This window comes from Gossypium arboreum, chromosome 2 (genome assembly GCF_025698485.1).
Source record: "Gossypium arboreum isolate Shixiya-1 chromosome 2, ASM2569848v2, whole genome shotgun sequence".
Lineage (NCBI taxonomy): Eukaryota > Viridiplantae > Streptophyta > Magnoliopsida > Malvales > Malvaceae > Gossypium > Gossypium arboreum.
Window position 1 is genome coordinate 39,011,572 of NC_069071.1, and position 19,106 is coordinate 39,030,677.

The following is a 19,106-nucleotide window of genomic DNA, read 5'->3' on the forward strand; positions in this document are numbered from 1 at the left end:
TTTCTTCCTTCCAGCTTTTCGCTTCTGGGATTGTGCTTCAACTTGCTCTAATGAACTCCCTGGTTCAGACTGTGACGATAATGGTGAAATTTCATGGGGATTTAAGCTTAAAAACCATTGTTGATCTTCCCTTATTTCATTTTTTATTTTCTTTTGAGTTATTAATTATTCTAGAAGCTAGCGAAAGAGATTTAAATTTATAAAGTAAAATGAAAAGAGAAATAATAACGTGAAAGAAAGAGAACAAATAAAAAATAAAAAGGAAATCTAAAATGTTGTAAATTTAAAAAATTTAAATATGTTTATTTTTTAATTTGTTTTAAATTTTTATATATTTTCATAAGTTGTAATAATTTTTGAATATTTATGTGTTTTAAATATTTTAAAAAATACTTTAATTTTTAGAACTCAAGATTAACTCAAGTAAATATTGGTGGATAATTTTATTGAAATTTTAAAATTAATATTAAATTAACAAAATTAATAATCGTTTAGAATTAAATTTATTATTATAACAGAAAACTATATTTCATTTGGTGGCCAAATCTATTTTAATAATAGTGACTAAAATACAAATTTAACATTGATGGTAGTAACTAAATTAATAAAAAATAAATTTTGATAAACAAAACAATTTGGTCACTATTTGAATAGTTTATTTTATAATTTATATTTATATTTAAATAGATTTATTTTATTATTTATGAGAGAAATATTTTCGGAAACCACACCGTTTAAAACAGTCAATTATTATAATAAAGAAACATGTAAAACCGACGCCGTGGGGCTCATTGTTTTTGACAGATGCCAAAACCTCAAAGACTTTCAAAATATGTAAAGTTACATTAGTAACCATCGCCCAATCCTAGCCGTTACAGCCGTTTCATCGCTCTAAATGGCAATCATCACCAAGTTAATAGCAAGAACTGCCCAGGGCACTGTCGTAAATTCCTTATTTCCTCCGTCCCATATTTTTGTTCCTTCACAGTGAAAATCAGTCCCAAACGTCAAAACAAAACCCCAAAATCCGACGCTTCACTGTCTCTCAACTTCACTGTTTCCTCTTTTGTACCTTGTAATTCTTTCTCTTAGGCTTAGGGTTTCTTTTTCTTTAAACATGGCTTCGACGTCATCTTCTGATCCTGGGATGAAAGCGGAAGCCAGTGGCGGAGAGAATTCCGAGACTGTGATAGCAAACGATCAACTTTTACTGTGCAGAGGATTGAAGAAAGCGAAGAAAGAAAGAGGCTGCACTGCTAAAGAACGTATCAGTAAGATGCCGCCTTGCACCGCCGGCAAACGCAGCTCCATTTACCGTGGAGTCACCAGGTACAGAGAAAAAAACAAACCAATTATTGAAGTTATTTATTTATTTTAAAAATATTTCGGTTTACTTGCTTGGATTTAGTTATAATCTGTAATTTTCTTATTCAAATAAAAAATCATGAGTGTGGAGTTACAGTTTGTGTGAAGTTTATGTTGATGGATGAGCCTAGTGGAAATCTGATTTTTTATGCGTAGTTTATTAGATTAATTGATGAGAGAAGAGTGGCACTTTCGAATGGTGTTGATGGATTTGATCTGGGATTCAGCTGGTTTTAGCTTTGGGCATATGTAATTGTTGCTGCAAGTAAAGTGAGCAGTCAAATTGAGCTAACCTTAGCTTTTATAGACTGTAAAACGAACTAAATTGCGAGAACTTTTTAATTTCAGAATTACAGTTTATTGTTGTTGTGAGTGAAGAAAACTTGGAGGTGAAAGTTCAAAGGGCACTATTGATGTCTTCTACGTGTTTGATGATTGGTGCTTGGGAAGGGTAAGGACGAAGCTTTGGTGAGAAGATCAAGATGGACATATGCCTTTGATTAATTGATCGGGATCCTTTGGCTGATCTTGTATGTTCGGTTAGGAGAGGACACAAAAATGATAACATATTAAGTCTGCCAGCTTTTTGACATGCATAACGCAAGAAAGGCTTGGGAGAAAAAATCAACAGGGTTTGTCTTAGGTACACAACGTGGTGACTGCAAGACCTAGAAGAAACATCAATTCTTTTTTCAAAATGTTGTAGTGTGCATGTTTCTATTTCAGCAGTTGTGAGCATATGGCTGTCGTCTTTATCTGCTTTTGTAGCCAAGCCACCCCTCTGTTTCCTCTTTATTGTGGAGAAACTTTGATAAAACTGTACTACCGTGATATATTGGAGTACAAATCTGCAAGAAATAGTTTAAACTTAAGGTAATCAAATTTTGTGCACAACAAGGAATGCTTTTCTTCAAGTTAATCATATTACTAGACCACATAGGTTTCTGTGGTTTGTAATTGATATCTTCTCTATTAGGGTTGATTGTAAGTTGAAGTTGACAGCTATAATAAATGGATAAACTAGGTCATTCTGAAGGAACTAAAAGATCCCATTTAGTTCTGCAACATTTTTCTTGGGTGATGCATGTTTTAAAGTTGGCTATCTTTTGAAAGTAGTAAAGAATTTAATAGCACTCATTCCTATACATGGTGATTGATGCTTGTGGTTCAACATTGATCTATAATAGGCATAGATGGACTGGTCGTTATGAAGCTCATCTTTGGGATAAAAGTACTTGGAATCAAAACCAGAATAAAAAAGGGAAGCAAGGTCTGTCTGCCTGCCTTTCTTTTGTATTACATTTGAAAGCTAGTTAATTGCAACTTAATAGTTACTAATTCTCATGAAAACTGACAATATTTTTGTTGTTCTTTGGTGCCTATGATGATTGGTGTGTGACTATCATCAGTCTACTTAGGTAAGCTAGAAGATTCATGAGTTTTTCTGTTTGAACATGTCCTTCAATTCATTCTGTTAATTACTAATTATTAAGCAACATATATTTTCAGGGGCATATGATGATGAGGAGGCTGCTGCAAGAGCTTATGACCTTGCTGCTTTGAAATACTGGGGTCCTGGGACGCTCATTAATTTTCCGGTAAGATGACTACTAGCACAGAAAGTAGACGAATTAGATGCTTTGGAATATTGGGTCCTTGGATGCTCATCATGTTTGCTTTGTTTGCTACTAATTGAAAACCACTTTTGTCAACTTGATACCTAATGGGTAGAAATTTAGAATCATGTATTCAAACTTTAGTTGTCTCTAGTACATTGTCCCATCGACTAACATATTAATCAAAAGGTTGACATGGTAAAATTAGGGAACAAGAAAGTGCTACCTGTCATATCATTTATAATTTTTCTTCAAAAAGTCGTTTTTAAATTAAAAAAGTAAAATTTATTTTAGAATTAAAAAATTCAGAAAATAATTTTTCTTATAAATTAAAATATCTATTTCTTGAAACTTTAGTTGTCTCTAGTACATTGTCCCATCGACTAACATATTAATCAAAAGGTTGACATGGTAAAATTAGGGAACAAGAAAGTGCTACCTGTCATATCATTTATAATTTTTCTTCAAAAGTCGTTTTAAATTAAAAAGTAAAATTTATTTTTAGAATTAAAAAATTCAGAAAATAATTTTTCTTATAAATTAAAATATCTATTTCTTGTGTTATATTTTTATTTTTGAAAGATATAGTCTGAGAGATTTTTTTTTAAAAGAAAAGATTTTAACGTTTTCTAACACTGATGTGATTTCCTTGCAGTTCTTTTCTTACTCCTAGTATTGATTTTCAAATTTGGCATTTGAGACTTTTGTTTCACCTTTCAGGGGACATGAATGCATACCATTTTCTGCTTTTCCTTCTTTCTTTGGATGTTTTTTGGTTAGGTTTTGGGCTCTTTGGGTAGAGTGGGTCTTGTTGAGAGAGCCGGTTTGGCACAAAAGAATATATTTTAATTCACCACCTCTGTGCTTTAATCCTCATCTGCCTGAAATTGGTTCTAATCGTGGAAATTTCTTTGCAGGTTACTGACTATACTAGGGATCTTGAAGAGATGCAGAATGTGTCAAGAGAGGACTATCTTGCATCTCTTCGAAGGTGTGTGTGAACTTTAGAAGTTTGTATCCCAATTTAGAGTTGTTTACTTATAATTGTCTCTCTACAGAAAAAGCAGTGGTTTCTCAAGAGGAATTTCTAAATATCGTGGTCTTTCAAGGTAAAACTTTTATCATGTCTATCCATACTTGTACCAAAACATGTATTTTCTATGATTCCTTTTCCTAGTGTTAGTGGACGGAAGAACTAGTTTAAAAGATTGGTGAAATTGCTGCCTCAAGCTTCCCCTTTTAGTTTTCTCACCTAATTTTGAATATCTCTAGCAAATTTCATATTTCAGTAAGCCACACAAGAGCATTGTTGCCATAATTGTCAGCTGACATTTGATGTGAATAGCCTTTCTTTCAATATAACGTTTTCAAAATGAAAAGAAAAATCCTTTACCATTGAAAGAAGTCAGAAGAAATAATCAGCCGTTTTTTCTTCCCTTAATATCATGTTCCGAACCATGAATCATATGTCTGTGAGTTCTATGGTATCAATAAAGTGTTAAGTATTCATTATTTCCTGCAAATTTCTTAACATCATTCACTTCCAACTTGTGGGAGCCTATCATCATTGAAATCATGCATTGATTATTAATGTGTGTTTTTTTTTCCTTTTCCACTTTTATTAAATTTTGAATATATATCTTTGTTTACCATGAAGTCGTCGGTGGGACTCATCATTTGGCCGTGTTTCGGGATCTGAATACTTCAATAGTATACATTATGGTAAGTTTACCGTTTAATTTTTTTTTAAACCAGCAACTAGTTTTACGGGTGGACTGTAAGTTATTTTAATTCACACCTTCTCTAGCCAAATGTAATATGGATCTTTCACATGTCAGTTCCTTGCACTAGTAACATCCAATTCTATCTTGTTAAACCAATTGTGTAGGTGATGATACTACCAAAGAAAATGATTACATTGGTGGTTTTTGCATTGAGAGAAAGATTGACTTAACGGGTTATATTAAGTGGTGGGGAACCAACAAAACTCGTCAAGCAGAAGCTGGAACAAAATCTTCTGAGGAAACTAAAAATGCATGCCCAGAAGACATTGGTAGTGAACTTAAAACATCAGAGTGGGCAGTGCAGCCTACTGAACCATACCAAATGCCCCGTCTGGGCACATCCCTTGAAGGTACAAAATGCAAAGGGTCCTCTGTCTCTGCCTTGAGTATATTGTCCCGGTCTGCTGATTTCAAGAGCCTGCAAGAGAAAGCACTGAAGAAACAAGAACAAAATTCTGATAGTGATGAGAATGAGAACAAAAATACTATAAACAAAATGGATCACGGTAAGGCAGCTGAAAAATCAGTAAATCATGATACTGGAGGTGACAGACTTGGAGCCGCAATGGGGATGACTGGTGGGTTATCATCTCTTCAGAAAAATGTGTACCCTTTGACTCCCTTCTTGTCTGCTCCACTTCTCACCAACTACAATACAATTGACTCCTTGGTGGACCCTGTGCTTTGGACATCTCTTGTTCCTGCTCTTCCTACTGGACCATCTCGTAATCCTGAGGTTGGTATAAGTTTCATCAATACTTTCTCTCTTTAGAAGAACTTACAATAAAATTATATAACAAGTAGATGAAACGTATTGTTGTAGTATGTGTATGATGAAAGTTTTTAGTTGTTTAGGTTAATAAACTGTAATAAGCAAAACATCGATCTTTCCATCGCATGCATTTTAATGAAGGAAGTCCAAGTTTGAAACCAGGGATTTCTGAGATTGCTTGTCCAGGTAGTCAACTTCGCCTAATTGATGATAGAAAATAATATTCATTGCAGTTTTGTGACTGTACCATTAAGTCCTGGAAGTAGGAACCTATTAGAATAGAACTTGACATAAACCAACTGAAAATGGTTTCCGGTTCTTTGCCTCTGCATGATCTAACTACACCCATTCCGAGTTTCCTATCACCTCAAACATTAATATAGCTTACTAACTATAACGAGATGGCAGGGGTGTTAATTTATTCCTCAATAATTTGAAATCAAATGTGTTATTTCCTTGAGGCGCAGCTGCTTATGAAATTGGTAAGCCCCCAACTCTTCCTTACATAAGTTAGCCTCATAAAGAACTTAAATTATCTCCATGCAGGTTACAAAGACGGAGACGAGTTCCACATATACCTTCTTTCGGCCTGAGGAATGAGTAATTCGGGTGCAATGGGAGGAATATATATTTTGCTTGAATTCTTATTTTGCAGATTTCTTTTTTTATAAGACACAGGCCGGTTTATCTTAGAATGAGACTTTTGCAATACTTCCTCAAGTTCTAAAAGCATATACGAAGAAAATTTTGGTGTATATTGTATAGCATGTAAGACATTCCACGTGTATTATCTGGTAATGTTACAGTTGAGATATGAATTGGTCTTTGTAATCAAATTAAAATTGGTCTAATTAAGAATTTTATCTTCAGTTTATCAGAATTTAGTTCTTATACTGCTGTTTATATATAAATTATTGAATTTTCAGGTTAGCGATTTAAAGGTAATGAATTAATTTTAAACTTTTGTGAAGTAGAGGGTTAAAATTTATGATTAGGCCTGGTAATAGAGTTTCAATTATTTTTTATGATAAAGGGGTTGGACTAGATGGTAGAATCGAAATAAATAGATTAGAAGCTGATGATTTGTCCAATTTGTTAATATCATGAAATCGGGGATCTTTCTGCTAAAAATAGGTTGAATTGATAAAATAAAAATTAATAAAAAGTTTAGAGACTGAGAATTCTATTTTAAATTTATTTCTTAATTTTTTATGAAAAGTATATTTTTTTGTGAAATAACTGAGTTTATGTCAAAGTTTGGACATGTATTTTCAATTATGGTGGGCATCATTTGGGTGCAATGGAAATACTTTTTGATTTTAATCGGTTGTTAACATGTTTTTGAAACGTGGTGCAGGCCGGTGGAGGATCGTTGCCTTCGGCTTAAGTTATCATTTTGAAGTATACCCGTTCCAATTTGTAATTTTAACTTTTTTTTTATCCATAAAATATTTTTCGGACATGATTTTTGGTCCAATTTTTTAATAGGCATTAAAAGAACGGGTGGTTGTTGTAGCGGGAAAATAAGGACTATAGGTCGATTTTTATTTTTAATTAAGGTTTTAGGCCTGTTTTAAAATTAATTATAGATATAGGTCGATTTAATTGGAAAGCTCGTCCAACTGGATGCGTTTTCGAGATCTCTCTTCTAAGGTTAGGGTTTTTATTTTATTAGGGTTAAGGTTTTGGTTTAGGGTTTTTAGGGTTTGGGGTATTTTGAAACTGTTCAGGGTTTTCAACTAAAATAACAAAAATTCTTAGGTAGTTTTAAGGGGTCGAGGATGTGATGATGCGTCTTAGCACACATACATTTCATATGTCATGGTGAGATAGGACCATGACCTTAAAAACCCATTGTAGGGAAATTTGGTTTCGGAGTAATAATGCTTGATTTAATCAGGGGTTGAATTCAACGTGAAGGTCCCAAGTGGCGGCCATGATGTGGTCACGGATTTGAGTATAGTGTGGGGTCAGGTCATTGTCGTTACGAAGTCAGAAGTTCAAGCTTTTTATATACTGGCAAAAATAATGCCTTATATATACCATACATAAGATTGAGGCTATAATCATATGGAAAAACTCTGGAGAGGGCTTCTGATATTAATCAACGTAATTTTTTTCTCTGTTCCCAGGCAGTCAATATCTCTAACCTTTCATTTTTGTCTAAGGCCGACACTGAGGTGGACACAAGAGGACTCCTAGGAAGAGAGTGGATGTTCCAGCACATTAGACGTCAAACTTGAGTCGATGTGGCAGCGGTTATAGTTATTAATGGGTTGTGTAATAACGACAATAGTTGTCGCTTCAGAAGGAGCATCACCTTTACTACATCGTAATAGCTGCTTTTCGCCTGAGAGCCCTCTTGCGTCCATGACGGTACCGACCTTTGAATAAGAATGAGTGTTAAAATACTGATTACCTGAAATGGAGAAAAAAGTTACACCGATTATAGCTAGAAGCCCCAAAGTTTTTCCATATGAATATGCCCTCAAACTTCTGTATGATATTTATAGGGCATCAATTTCAAGTATTCAAAAAGATTGAGCTCGTGGTTATGTAATGACTGTCAAATAGATCCATTACCGCATAACGACTGCCGATTGAAACCTCCATGTCTACTTTCACTGTAACAGCCCATTTTAAGGTTGAATCAGAACAGTGGTTTCGAGACCACAAATCTGACGTAGAAAGATTTATTTTTATTATATTTTTATGGTCTACAGTTTCATGGAATTGTCTCGTGAAAATTTTGTTCAAAAATTTTATCGATTGGGCACTTAATTTAGCTAAAAGGACTAAATTGTAATAGGTGCAAAACGTGTGTTCTAGAAGCTAGAGGTGTCTAATTTCTGTGAAATTTTAAATTGGAGGTCCTTAAATAGTAACTAGACCATTTTACTTAAGTTGGACAAAAATGGAAATGGTAGGGTGAAATTTCAAAGTTTGGCATTGAGGGTATTTTGGTCATTTGGCTAATAAAGACAAAATTTAACAAATAAAAGATGTCATCTTCTCAATTTCATCCTCCCATGGCTGAAAATCACAAGAGAAGACATAGCTAGAGTTTTCCAAGCTTTCAAGCTCGATTGTAAGTTCATTCTAGCCCCGTTTTTAATGATTTCCATGTTTTTGAGATCCTTGTGACCTAATCTAGCTTTTCAAGGACTAATTTCAAAGAAAGATGAAGTTTAAAATTTTACCCATATTAGATATTTGTGTATTTTGATGTCTAATGGTAGAAAATGCATGTTTGGTGTTAGATAAACAACTTTTGCTAAGTGATTTTCGGTAAAAATGTCAAAAAAGACTTATTTGTAAAAGTTATAAAATGAGTAGTAAAAGTGGGATTAAGTGGAGAATGTGCGCTGGTATAAGTATGAAAATGGTTTGGCTAGGCTTCGGTTTTGAAGAAATTGAATACATTTCATTTTACGAGCCTAAGGACTAAATTGTAAGAATATGAAACATTAGGGGCAAAAATTAAGTTTGCCATAATACGATTTTTGGGCCAAATTGAATAATGTGAATATTAAATGAGTTTAATTTGTTATTATAGATCAAGAAAAACGAGGTCTGAACTAGATCGAGGGAAAAACAAAGTGTTTGACGATTAGGTCCAATTCTACTCTTTTTATACTGAGGTAGGTTCATATGTAAATAATGCATTGTTATATTTATGTTTTAAATGCTTTAATATTGTATGAATTGTAATTGAATCTTTGGATGTATTCGACAAAGTTTTGACAAGTGAGAAATCTCGGTTGAACTTTAGGAATAGAACAGGATACGGATGACATGTCACTAGAAACCCATGTGTATATGCAATTATGTAATCCGGGTGCTGGTCTCGTACAACGTACCAGTGACTGGGTAGTCCGGCATGTGTTGTAGATACCTGACAGCTTGTGTGAGCAGCACTGTATGGTTACGTCCTGATTAATAGCTTGTGTGAGCAGGCCCGTGAATAGCTCGATAACGAGCTCATATGTATTATGAGATATGAGGTAGCTTCGACTACATATATGGCACTTATGTGCAAGATTTTTGAGTATCTGTTAATATTTCGAGTGTTCAACGGAATGTCAAAGTTGTGAAAGGAGATGGTTATGTTACAAGTTGGTACAGGTATGTAGGTAAAACTCATAAGTAATGAGCTCGATAAGTGATGAACTCTTGGTAGGATTGTGATTGATTAAGTTATGATTATGAGATTTTGAAAACGTTCATGCTAATCTTCATCATGTTAAATGTGTGGTTATGATGCTTATTATTTGCATAGGAACTTACTAAGCTATATAGCTTACTCCCTTTCCTTTCCCTTGTTTTATAGTGTCACCAAGCTAGCTCGGGGTTCAGAGATCGTCGGAGATCCACTCACACTATCAACAATTATTTTGGTATCAATGAATTCAACATTTTGAGTTATGGCATGTATAGGAGACTTGGTCATTTTGTTATGTGTCATATTGATTTGGCCAAATGTGTTGGCTTATATTGGTTAGAAGTTCATTTTGAATAAGGCCATTGGAAATGGGCTAATATTGGCTATAAGTATATTTATAAAATGATGCCTTTCATGAATGATGTGTTGATGTCTTAGTTGTATATGTTAGTTGTATGTATATGCTTAGATTGGTGCTATGTTTTATTGTGTAGGTATATGCATTAAAGGGTGGCAAAATGGCTTGGTAAATAGCCTTATTTTTGTCCACACGGGTAGACACACGGGCATGTGTCTAGGCCGTGTGCGACACACGGCTTGCCCCACGGGCATGTGTTTAGGCCGTCTGTCCCTTACACCTAATTTTGAGAAACAGAATGCTTAGAATTGAGCACACAGACAGAGACACGGCCGTGTGTCTCAACCATGTGAGGGCCACAGCTTTGGACACAGGCGTGTGTCCTGGACGTGTGAAGTCTGCACCTATTTAATGAAAAATCATAAATTTTAAATCGACCACACGGCCTAGCACATGGGCGTGTGACTTGGCCGTGTGTCTTCAATTTGTTCTTGGGTGACAAACAGAGAGTTACACGGGTTCGGGACACAGGCGTATGTGACCACACGGGCATATCCCATGTCCACATGGGCGTGTGACCTTTGTTTAGTGAAAAATTTTCTAATTTTTGTAAAATTTTCTAAAGTTCTTGGTTTAGTCCCGAATCACTTCCAAAGCATGTTTTGGTCCTCATAGGCTCGTATTAGGGACTTTATGATTAAATGCAAAAAGTTTTAATTTGGACGCAAATGTATAACCCGAAATTGTATGTTTATTCGTGTGATAAGTTCGGTAATGCCTCGTACCCTGTTCCGGCGTTGAATACTGGTAAGGGGTGTTACATTCACCATTGATTGTACAAAGCAAAATCACCTTATAACTGACTTCCCCAGAATAGGCTTCGAAGGCAATGATCCTATCTCGACATGATATACGGAATATGTGCGGCTTGGAGCGATATAGCATCATTGACGACTCAAGAATACCTCAAACATAAACTAAATTTTTTTAGCAACTGAAATTTTAATTACCTGGAAATGGTTTGTAGTGGAGAAATAGAAAGGATTGAAGAGAAATTATATGAGTGATAAATGATGAAGCTTGGCATGTGAGAGCTATTTTATAGCCGCATGGAAGAGTTCGTTTGCAAAGGAAAACCATGAAAGCGCGTTGGAACATATTCTAAATATGTTGAAGTATTTAAATCGTTCGAATTATTCGAAGTGGTAGGCTTTGAATAATAAATATGTTAGAGAAAGCTCGCCTAGCTAGGAGGCTTTCCTACAATGTCAGTAAGAAAGCCCCCCCTTTAGGTGAGCTATCTCTAACATATTTACTGTAACGACCCGAACTTTAAGGTTATAGGAAAAGTGTATTTTCGGGTCTTTGTTTCTAAAAAATTGATTAGAAAATATTTATTAAAAATAATTACGAAGTTAAGTGAGTGGTTAATTAAAGTTTAATTAAGTAAATTTAGCTTAATTAAGGATAATTGGATAAAAATATTAAAATGAATATAGTGTGAAAGTTTAGTTCTAAAGTAATAGAAAATAAAAAGGATTAAAATGACAATTAAGCCATACCCATGAAATGAGGCGGTAAATGGAAGAAAAATCAAGATTTTCTTGAATTATGTATATTGAATGTTATAATTGTTATTATTATTATGGTTTTATATTAAATTATTATTATTATTATTATTATTAAGTTAAAGATATTTACTAAAATTAAATAAAAGAAAGACAAGTGTATGGTAATGATTAGATACAAGTGTATTAATGAAAATACATACAATTGTAATACATGTATTTAATTATTAAAAGAAATTTATTATTTATAAAAGATATTTATTAATTAAATAATTATATTATGAGATTTTTATGTAATAAATATATTAAATTATGACAAATGTATGGTAAAATTTGTGACATGTGTAATAATAAAATGTATACAAATGTAAAATGAATATTGATTATTAAATAGATATTTATTAACTTATTATATATATATATATATATATATAAAACAAAACAAAGTAAAGGAAAGAAATAAAAAAGAAAGAAACAGAATAGGCAAACGTGAAACAGGAGAGAAAGAAGGAGAAAAAGAGAAAAGAAAGAAGAAAAGGGAAAATTTAAGGTGTGAAGCTTGAAAGTTTAATAGGTAAGTCAATTTATCCCCTTTTACTTAATTTTGATGTTTTAGAAGCTTTAGAATAAGATTTTGATGAAATTAAGTTGATATTTTGAAAGTTATTAGATTTTTAAATATTGTTCATGTTGAATAAAAAGATGAATTAGAGGTTAGATTGATAGGAATTCAAGTTAGAAATGAAATAAGGATTGAATTGTAAAGTAATTCATAAGTTTTATGTTGTAGGGACTAAATTGATGAAATTTTGAAATTAGGAAATAAGCTGGAAATTTAATAATTAAGTATGAGTTTGGACAAAAACAAAAAACAAAAACAGAACTAAGTTATCTGGATGAAATATGAAGCTCTTGTTGAAACTAGAGCAATAAAGTAATATATCCGGATGAAATATGAAGTTCTTGTTGAAGCCAGAATAACAAAGTAATAATTCCGGATGAAGTATGAAGAAAATTTGGGAGTTGCAACCAAATGAACATTAGACATAAATTGAGTAGAAATTTAATTAATTTAAACTAATGCTATAATTAATAATGTAAATTGTTATTATTTTTAGCTAACAAGGAAAACGAGGCATCGGCATCTAAAGGAAAAGAAAAGATCGTTGGGGAGTTAGCTCGAGAAAATACGGTTTGTATTTCTATAATCCAAACTTAATACTTAAATTGTTGGATTTATTATTTAATATATATATATATATATATATATATATATATAGTAGGTGTTTTGAGATTATTATTTGAATTGGATTGAATATTGATTCTATTGAATTGATTTATGAATATATGTGAATGTTTGAATTGAAATGAATATTGATGTGGAAATTGAATAATAAATACTTGTTATATTGGAAAATATATGTAGTTGGAAGTGTGATGAAATTGATAGAAAAATGGGATTATTGTGAAATTGAATATTTATTAGTGAAAAGTGAATGAAATTATATTGAATTGAAAATATATAGTTAATTAATTAAAATATGAATTAATTGAAAATTGAAAAGTGAATTAAATACCCTATTAACTAGTCGGGCTAGTCGGATATAGTTGGCATGCCGTAGGATATGGAAGAGTACGGGTTTTGCCGGCTTATTGATCAGGCACTTATGTGCCGACTCATCTTATTATTGATTCTATTATTACCGATTCGGCACTTTGTGTGTCGGATATTATTCTTATTATCAATTCTTTATTCTTGTTTGGATTTGTTCCGATGAGGTACTCGTGCATCGCTCTTGCTCTTATTACCGCTAGTGTTCGGCTTGGCCGATGAGGCACTATGTGCCGTACTGGTGTGTTGGTTGGGTCCGTGTATCCGTCTAGGTCCGAGTCATATTAATAGGGGTAAATAAAGGAACTGGAAAGATCAACTGTTACTGAATAATTTAATTGTTACTGTATATCTGATTTTTACTGAATAATTGATTGTTACTAGATAACCGATCAATTTATTGATACTGAATAACTGATTATTATTGAATAATTGATTGTTACCGAATAACCGATATTCTTGAATAAATAATTGCTCGATTGGTGATTTTAATGAATATTACTGACTGATTAATTGTTATTGAAAAATAATAAATGATTTTGAATTTAAAGTAAACCAAAACATTGGTTGGAAAGTGAATGTTTGAATACTCATTTAGTTTGAATTGTTCAATATATATAAATTAATATGTTTTATAATTGTTTAAGTGTTCAGATTATAGAAATACCACTGAGTATACCCACACTTAGCGTACGGTTTGTTTCCGTGCGCAGGTTAAGTAAAGATAGAACGTTGAATCAGCATCCCAGGCCGATCCCGAATTCATTTAGGTAAAGTGTGTTAATTATTGGTAATGGCATGTACCTAGGGTGTCTTATGTGTATATTAATTGTATATGTCTGATAGGTCCGATAATGCTCCGTAACCCTATTCTGAGGACGGTTTGGGGTTAGGGGGTGTTACATTTACTATCCTCAGGCAAAAAGTACCTTTAAAATGACTGGTGTGCACGTTATAAAGCGCATAATCTCGATAAAGTTATACAAGTTTTGAATATGTGATGAAAAGTATTTGCACCAGACAGTATGCAATGAATGTGTGCATTCGTAAACTAAATTCATAACACGTATTCTCTTTCTCCCTACATAATTTTCTTATAAAAGGGGCATAATTTTCATAACATAGACACACATCAAGTTAATATCAAACAAAAAGACCTTACATCATGGGTGACAGTTGTGTGACTACTTCAAACAACTTTTTACTGTTTTTTTTTGCATATGTTCATCCAAACTATGACCGATATTGAAATGAGTCGACGAGTGAAATTCGTTATATACTACGACGGTCAAATTTGTAATACAGAGTTCGGGGTGGTGTTTGTAGGAGCGAAGTCTGTGGAATTAGCGTTCAGTAGTACCATGCAAATATGTAAGCTAAGAACCAGAATCAGGAGGAAAGTCGGGGGATCGAGCCAAAAAAAAAATTATGAGGTTGTAATGCATAGTTCTTGCATATGTTGACCCCTATAAGTATGAGCTATTCGATTTGATTAGCAAGACGCATCTCGAGACAGTCATATCATCATACATCTTAAGCGAAAATACTGTTATTGAGTTATATGTCTAGTTCATCGAAGTTGATGGTGTAACGCCCGTACCTGAGACCATCACCGGAGTTGAACACGAGGTGTTAACAGACTTAATTCATTACTTAAACAGCTCAAACAATTTATTTTTAAAATTTCCAGTCAAGCTAGCAATCTGCGTTACAGTCGCTTAAAAATTCATAACTTGAGTTCCAAAACTCAAAATCCAATTCCGTAATTTTCCCTGAAACTAGACTCATATATATATTTACTAATTTTTTTTCTAGAATTTTTGGTCAAGTCAATTAGTACAGTTTATTAGTTAAAGTCTCTCCTATTACAGGGTTCAACTGCTCTGACATCTGTATATTACGAATCAGATATCTCTTTGTACAGAATTTCAATGACTATGAAGTTTATTTACCTTAAAATTAGAATCAATAAGGAATTTGTACATATAAATTATGACTTCTAATTATATTTTTACAATTTATGATGAATTTTTAAAGTCAGAACAGGGGATCCAGAAATCACTCTAGCCCTGTTTCACAAAAATTCAAATATCTCATAAAATATAATTCATATTCCTGTTTTTTTTCAATCCATATGAAAATAGACTCATTAAGCTTAAATTTCATAACTTACTCATCATTTAATTCCATTTCTACTATTTTAGTGATTTTTCAAATTTACATCACTTTTGCTGTCGATTCTGTTTTATGGCAAATTTCACTTTACTAAGGATTTTCATGGACTAAATAGCATTTTAAACATACATAACATCAAATATGACTTAGATTGGCCATTCCAATGGCTAATCATTTACAAACCCTTTTCTTGCCAAACCATAGCCATATCATAAGATCATTTACACAAAGTGAGTATTTTGCCATACATGCCACATTCAAAACACACAAGCCATTTTACCAATTTAGGCTTTCGGATAGTGTGAACGAGTCTTCGACCTATCCCGATTCTCAAGCCGGCTTGTCAAAACTACAATGAAAGAAAAGGAGGGAGTAAGCATAAATGCTTAGTAAGTTCACATGCAAATAACAAGTAACATAATCACACAATCCCAGATAAAATATCATTTGCATAAACAACACCAAGACATTCATGTTTCATTTGTACTTAATATCTTTCTACGATTTCATCATACAAAGTTTTCAACTTGAGGTTTTAAGCACATACCTACCAAATTTTCTCATTTACCACACTTACCAACATGTCACCTTCGTTTTAGGCCTTCTTCTTATTCACTTAAGATTCACCCGTTGAACACATCGGAATATAATTCGAATACGCGGATCTCATGAACATAAGAGCCATACCCGCAGTTAGACAAACTCAATAGCCTGCGGAACTTATGTAGCCAAGCTACCATGTAACCCGCCCATAAGTGAACTCGGACTCAACTCAACGAGCTCGGGCGTTCGCATCCACAAGTGAACTTGGACTCAACTCAACGAGCTCGGATGCCTAGTTACATCTCACGAAATCGGACTCAACTCAACGAGTTCGGAACTCAAATATCCTAGTGACATGTCACTTGTATTCTAATCTATTCCCAATGTTCAAACGGGCGTTTTCCTCGATCACACATCTTTGCCGTCTTCCACGGAATATCGAAATCGATACTTCGGTGATAGTTCATACTCATCAAGTAATTCACATAATTACATATTATTCAACAATAACCACAAAGCATAATATTTCATGATAATAATCAGCATCATATCATATAAACAACATTAAATTGCTTAAAATGACAATTATGTTACTACATTTACACATGAACTTACCTCGGTACAAAATTATTAGCAATCGAGCCTATTATTCGTAAACTTTGTTTTTCCCTCGATCGTGACTTGAATCTCGTTTCTCTTGATCTATAATGCAAAATTAATCTTATTTAATACATACATTCATCAAAACAACATTTAATACAAACTTTGGAAAAATTACATTTTTTCCTTTAAACTTTTGCATAATTACACTTTTGCCCCTAGGCTTGGGAATTAAACTTCATCCCTTATTCTTATGTTTTATGACATGCTGATCATTTTTCCCTTTTATGGCAACATCAAATTCACACTCTAACATGTACTTATGACTATTAGGTATTTTTACCGATTAAGCCCTTTTACTCGTTTTCGCTTAAAATCGAGTAGTACAAGTTGTCTAACATAATTTAAAACCTCATATTCTATCATAAAACACCAAAATACACAAATTTCACCTATGGGTGTTTTTCCAAATATGAACCCTAGGTTGAATTATTGCTAGCATAAGCTTAATCGAGCTACCGAGTGTGACTTCCCTAATTTGACCCTAGTCGAGATGTGGTTTCGGGACCACAAAATCAAGTTATAAAATTTATTAAATATTAAAATTCATATCTACTATGTGTGATAGTGCATGTGTGAAATTTTGATGCTTAAATTCTGTTAGTTGAATGTGAATTTTAGTCAAAGGGCTTATGTGAGACATTTGTGAAATAGGTTAGGTAAATATAAAGTGATCTATTAATGCATGTATTCAAAAATGTGGACTTGCATGTCAAAATACCCATTTTTGGGATAGTGGCCGGTCATGATATTGTTTTATATATAATATGTATTTTTGAGTTAACATTTTATATTACAAATGAATTAATAAATAAAAAGGAGATATTAGATAATAGTTAGTGGGAGGAGAAACCAAAGTTGGTTCATCCTTGTCCTCCATTGCCGTAGCTTAAAGTGAGGGAGAAGAAAGTTTTGTTGTTTGATTTTTGGCTTAGATGATGGCTAGAATGAGGTATGTATTGAATAATTCTTGAAAATTTATGCATAATTGAGATGGTTAGTTCAAATTTTACTTATCCCATAGATTAAACTTAGGTTTTTGAGGTTGGAAATTCGGTCAATAAGCTTGAAACTCATAGTAGATATTTTTTTTTGTGACATTAAGATGGTTGGTTATATATTGACTTATTAGCTTTGAAAGTTGAATACATTGGTTAATTTGTTCATGTGGGTATTCGCCTTGTGAATGTTATGGAATAAGTTTCAATTATGTACATATGTGATTTTTGAATAATCGGTCATTTATCTAGTATATGTATAAATGGTAAATTGTTTTTAACTTGAAAGTTGAGATTAGTGTATTTAAAGAGAGTTGCCGAATGTGGTCCTTGAAGATGTTTTAATGAATAAAATGTGTAGTTGAGTTATAACATTCGGTTAAGGATTAAGGGTTCTAGCAAGTTTGGTATAATGTATAGTTGTAAATCGCCTTGTATTTGACGTTTTTTTAAGGATAGGAAACGGCTAATTAAGATGTTGTTGGATAAAATTCTAGTTAGGTTATGTTAAAGCATTCGGCATTTCTTATAGTATTGTATACGAGAGTGGGAAAAGATTAGTAATTATTCTAAGTGAGTTATGATCTTAATAGGAGCAAAATAGAATCGGCTATAATTATGATGGAGTGATTCGGTCATTGTTTGGCATAGGTGAAACCATTATGAAATTGCTACTTTGATCTTGGAATGAAAATTTTAAATGGAGGTTAAATTTGTTTGGTTAGGGCCGAATAGGGTTTATAAGTTAATGGTATGCTATATATATATATATATATATATATATATAGTTAAATTTGTGTATATGAAAGCGTAGTAAGTAATGTGAATTTTTGTTTGTGCATGCGAATTAGGTATTGGTATAATAAGCATAAAAGTTAGTCATGGCATATTTTATAAACATATTATGCATTGAAGTTATATGATTGTCAAATGTGACTATTAAAGAAGTAATGTTGAATAAGTAATTAAACAAATTCATTTGTTTTAATTAAGCTCATGAGCAAAGAGGATCTAAATCAGATAAGGGAAAGGAGAAAGTGTAATATCCTGATTTTGGGCCTAGTCGGAATAGTGGTTTCGTGACCACAAAATCCGAATAGAAATAATTATTTTATGATTATTTTAAGGTCTATGATATGATTGCATGATTGTGTGAAAATTTCGTGAAGAAATTTTATGCATAAAGTGCTTAATTTGAAATTTGGGACTAAATTGAATAAATTGCAAAACTTGTGTTCTAGAAGTATTTTGCATAAAATTGAATTAGATTATTAATTAGAGGTCCTTAAAGAGTAATTTTACCAATTTCTAAGTCTATGGACAAAAATTGGACATGGATGGAATTTTGGAAAGTTTAGTAGTAAGGGCATTTTGGTCATTTAGGGTAAAATGAATTAAAATACAAAATTAAAAGCCAATTTTGCTCATCTTCAACCCCATGGCCGAATATAGCAAGGAGAAACCATGGCTAGGGTTTTCAAGCTTCCAAGCTC

General features: G+C 32.8%; 1 protein-coding gene across 1 annotated transcript; it reads left to right on the top strand.

The window, feature by feature from the left end:
- The first annotated feature begins 861 nt into the window (after window positions 1-861).
- On the top strand, window positions 862-6,417 carry LOC108461474 (AP2-like ethylene-responsive transcription factor At2g41710). Its single transcript, XM_017761332.2, has 9 exons — window positions 862-1,329; window positions 2,553-2,635; window positions 2,775-2,783; window positions 2,875-2,963; window positions 3,899-3,972; window positions 4,040-4,090; window positions 4,639-4,703; window positions 4,870-5,501; window positions 6,084-6,417. Exons 1-9 carry the CDS (start codon window positions 1,118-1,120, stop codon window positions 6,135-6,137), a joined length of 1,269 nt encoding a protein of 422 aa, XP_017616821.1. The 5' UTR covers window positions 862-1,117; the 3' UTR covers window positions 6,138-6,417.
- The last annotated feature ends 12,689 nt before the right edge of the window (window positions 6,418-19,106 follow it).